Source organism: Sitophilus oryzae, unplaced genomic scaffold (genome assembly GCF_002938485.1).
Source record: "Sitophilus oryzae breed Bouriz unplaced genomic scaffold, Soryzae_2.0 scaffold_1521_pilon_pilon, whole genome shotgun sequence".
NCBI lineage: Eukaryota > Metazoa > Arthropoda > Insecta > Coleoptera > Curculionidae > Sitophilus > Sitophilus oryzae.
Genome location: NW_022146194.1, coordinates 2,226,633 through 2,231,551, shown reverse-complemented (window position 1 = coordinate 2,231,551; position 4,919 = coordinate 2,226,633). Strand labels below are relative to the sequence as shown.

General features: G+C 33.0%; 1 protein-coding gene across 1 annotated transcript; it reads right to left on the bottom strand.

Moving 5' to 3' along the window:
* Positions 1 to 2,142: 2,142 nt before the first annotated feature.
* LOC115878758 lies at positions 2,143 to 3,304 on the bottom strand. Its single transcript, XM_030895347.1, has one exon. It carries the CDS (start codon positions 3,258 to 3,260, stop codon positions 2,220 to 2,222), a length of 1,041 nt encoding a protein of 346 aa, XP_030751207.1. The 5' UTR covers positions 3,261 to 3,304; the 3' UTR covers positions 2,143 to 2,219.
* Positions 3,305 to 4,919: the final 1,615 nt, after the last annotated feature.

Below are 4,919 nucleotides of genomic sequence, written 5' to 3'. Positions count from 1 at the left end.
ACGATAAAATGGTATTTAAATAAAAAAAAATTAAAAGACTTTAAACCTCTGTTGTAGCTATGCAACAAAGCAGAATCGGAGCTATGTTGATAAAAGAAATAGATAAATCTTATTTTTAGGTGAGGAATCTCCCCAGGCAAGATGGCAAATGTCTTTTAAAACACCCTGTATATGATCTATGGTTATAATAGCGAAAAAAATCTTCCCATGTCAAACTTGTCGACAACATTATTAGCTCCCCTGCGATCCATACCTCCCCTCAGTCTCCCATGTAATCTCGTGTCACGCTCTATTCAAATCTGGCGCCCTTACAAGACGTGTCGAATCGATTCGGATTGGCCCAGCGCGCGAACTGAATGCCCGCCGATTGGTCACGCCGGGACACGTGATCTCCGCGTAGCTTCCAGCTTGTCGTCGTTAACTTATCGTCTATAGCTCATTGACTTCTAATGGGGTTACTGAGCTGCTTTTTTTTCTTCTTGTGTGAGGAATAGGGGACAAACAGTGTGACCGTAGTCGGAGAAAGTTGATTTGGACGGATATGTGGTGGAAATGATGAGATTAGTGATGCGAGTTGTCTCGTAAATTGAGATGTATTAAATAGTGTTTGGTTATAGAAAATTTTGTTTTACAGAAAAATAGTGTGTGCACTATGTGTGCTTATTTGAAGTGTAACTTCTTAGTAATAGCTATTAAATTGAAGGATTTGAAGATGTTTGAAAAAGTGACTTTATTTCTAATAATCTGCACATTTTCTGTTTCCTCAATAGCCCGCAAATTTTGTGGAATACAACCCAAAATACACACTTTTACTTTTATGCAAATGCCTAATAATGTTAACGCCAGGGTTCGGAAGTAGTTAATTAAGATGTAATTTAACTGATTAACTACGTGTAGTTTTTCTTCAAAAACTACCTTTTTCCCGTTCATTAACTACATAAAAACTACTTTAATAAACTACGTATTGATATTACGAAAAAAAAATATCTTATAGGTTAATTCTGATAGAAATATGAAGTGAAGAATTATACATACATAAAAAAACAGAATATAATGGTTAACACAATATATTAAAATTATTATAAAATACGAAAACTCAAAACATTTTAATACAACTAAAATACAAATATAAAGTATCTATAAGATTTTAATCGCCTATCTTTGTCAAGACTTTGTAGAAAGTACAATATGATAAAAAAAGGCGTCAGTCATGAAATGAAAATCGCTGTCATTTTATATGTAAAATTATATGGGGAATGTCATCGATCATCATTTCCAAGCCAACTGGACGCCGTTTTTATTTCTATCATACGGTATTCTATCTGATTGAGAGAAAGAGAAAGAGAAAGAGGAGAGCGCCACCGGGCACATAATTCAAAAAATAAACTTAACTTTTTCATTGTACCCCAGTTCATTTTTTTAACCAAAATATGCCAATAAAATAAAGAATAGGCCTAAAAAACGAAGCCTTGATTTATTACTATCAATTTTATTTTATCGAACCCTATTCCAAAAAGTCACTGAAAATATTCTTTTCAGCTCATTTTTTTCTAATACTCATTATTTATAGACATATATCTATTAATCTTTTAAATATCGTTGACAAAATAAAAATATGTTATTTAATGAATTACATAGGTCCCCAAGCATTAAAAACTAATATTCTAAAATTAACTACAAAAAATAAATATTTTATTTATTGCGTACAAGTTTTTCATCAAATAAAGATGATGACAACAAAAATCAAAGATAAAATTTACTATTACCTACTAATAATATTATTGAATTTAATTATTCGAAAAAATGTGTATTTAAATGTATATAAAAAATTATGATAGAAAAATTATAAGCAAGGGAACATAAAATTAATACACAAGTGTTAATAATTATTATGAATACAACATAATTTAACTGAATATGATACCCATTTCATTTGTATATTTCTGATAATTCAACGAATAATCTATGGCTATAAATAAAATACGAAACAGATTGATTTTTCCGAAATATTTTTATTAAAACTGATAATATTGCACATAATCAATAAACAACAAACCATCGAATCTCTCCATTAAAACAGTTTTTCTTTATACAATATTTACAAAAAGAGAATAAATATTCAACAAAATTTGTCCACCAAATCGTACCTTAATCAAAATCTTTTACCGAAAAAAATCTTATGAATTATCAACATTATTTTATCTATAGTTCTGATTCATTTAAACCGCCTCCTTTTTACTGCTTTTATCTTTATCATCATCCTCCTTATCCTGATGAGCTGTCATATGCCTGGTCAGATGATGCCTCTCTCTAAACGACTCAGCACAAACCGGACACTTCAATTTTTCCTCCCTCCTTCTCTTGTTCATGTCGTTCGAGTCGTTCTTGTGATGAGACCTCATGTGATACACCAAGTCAGACGTCATCCGAAAGGTTATGTTACATTTGGCACAAACGTTTTGGGCCGGTAACGATAAAGCCGCCAAAGATGGGGGTAGTAGTGAGGTTAGAATTGCTGCAGCTGCCGGGTGTCTTATATCAGGCGAAGAAGATATTTTTAGGAGTTCTTGATTAGGGAACTGTTGGTAGTTGTACGGGAGTTCTGGCCTGTACATCGTTGGACGAAGTTTTTGGAAGTTTATTTCGGAGTTTTTTGCCAGAAAATGACTTTCAATCACTGACTGCTGGTTGGGGAAGTTTTCAGGAATGAAACTTGTTTGATATGATGGTATAGTTTGTGATTTGAATAGATGTGAGTTTTGGGAGTGTTGTGGCAAGAAGTTCTGATAGTTTCTGTTCATTATTGGTGGTGAAGGGCTCAGTGAGTTCTGGTAGCTCAGATCAGGACTCAGTGATAAATTAGGCGAGAGCCTTGATTCTTTTGACATGTTTACTTTAGTAAACGCGCTTTTTTGTTCAGCACAAAAAGTTTTTCTTAGTCCATCGTAGTTTTTGTTTTTTATCAAATTCGGGTCATCAAAAATCTGTTGTTTTTGCGTGAAGAATTTTTGGTGATTTACCTTTTGCTCGCAGTGAGTTTCTTCTATATCAACCTCCTCGTCTTCATCGTTGTTGTTGAAGCATGTTTCGATGTCCTTCTCCAAATTTATTACATTTTTCGAGATCTTGTTGTTTTTTTGGACTAGTTTTTCGTCGGGAAGCATCAGAAAAGCAACGTCAAAAGGTCGTTTCACTGCCTTAGTTGGTATGATGGTTTGATGAGGTTCGTCGCACTTTATGTCACTTTTATTTCGGTCCATTTTCACTCACAACACGCGTAAAACAAAGTCCTCACGAAGTTACGATGTTCCTCACACAAAATCTCGGGGATGAATGCCTGAAAGCATACAGCGAGTCCCGAAATATTGTCGGGATTTTCTTCCTACCCCTGAAAGCAGCTGGAATGCCAGTTTATCCCACCTTTACGCGGGAAAAGGACGGAAACCCGCCCTATATCAGCGGGTGAGAGTGAGACAAGGGGACTTAACATTTTAAAGAGCGTATTTCGTTATATGGCGGGAAGCTTCCTATAGGAGTGAACGTAAGTTTCGGGGTAACGAACAGACCAATGGAGTTTTAGGTGGGGGCGGAGCTTGAAAATACGGTCGGCCAATACGGTTTTCAATGTATGCCGCATTAAAATCTGAAAAGGACCGATCGCCGAGCGCCTATTCTATGTATCCGCGTGGCTTATATTGGAACTTTGCGGTGGGTATGAGGTTGGTGAGGGTTGGTTTGGACAGATTGAGTCGAGTATATAATTCGTATCGATAGATGGGTGATTTTTTGGTTTGGGATTATGATTAGGGTATTATTCATTATACAGTACAGTCGAGTAAAATAGTCCTAGGATTAAAACCGCTACAGGGTGTAGCAAAAAAATCTGAAAATGTTTTATTTTTAAATAAGTTTTTGATGCAAAAATGCACATGTGGACTGTATATACAGGGTGAACCTTAAATAAGAGCAAATAATTTTAGATCTGGGGTTTTATCGCAAAAAAAGATGTTGAAAATAGTGTATTTTCTTTTAAATTTTCCTGTATATTTTAGAAAACTTTTTAGATCTGCTTGTTTACCGCAAATTTTCCCACGGTATAATTTATTAATTTCTCATATTACCATGGTTACAGCTTACGTCATTAAGGAATACAAATACAGAAAAAATCGGGATGCTCTGAAATTTTTAAAAAATAAATATTTTTTTTAATTTTCAAACTTGAATAACTCGGTTATTTTGTATTTATTTGAAAAACGGTAAAGAGAAAATATATGTTTCTCACCCTGTATAATCAACTAACTTTGTAGGGAAATGACATCAAAATATTTTATACCAAAAAAACCATCTTAATTAAATGGAATCACCTTCTCAATTTTTCGTCAAAATATCTATTTACGTACTAAATTCGGAGAAGTATTTATCGAATAGTAATATACAGGGTGAGTCTTAAATAAGTGCACATATTTTCAGATCTGTTAGATCTCAATAACAGAAACATTTTTTCTCTTGACCGTTTTTTAAATAAGTCAAAAATAGCTGAGTTATTTTATTTTGAAAATAAAAAAAATATATTTTTTGCTTAAATTTTCAGAACCGCTGGATTTTCTTTGAATTTTAATTTCTCTATATTTAATGTACTACCAATGTTGCCGTATTATCAATTTATTATGATTTTTAACTGAAAATTAAAATATGATCCAAAATTGTTTTAATTTTTTTCGCGTAAAAGAACTTCATAGACGTGCTCTTGGTATTAAAATATATCACCCTTTATATATGCACTTAATGAAGAACCGCCACTGTATGGAAAGAAAAAAAATGGGAACATATAAATTACAGAAAACCGGAACTTAGAGAGATATTCTTTATATTCTTATGAATACGGAGAATTAAATTAGAAAGATTAAAAAAAATCTGAA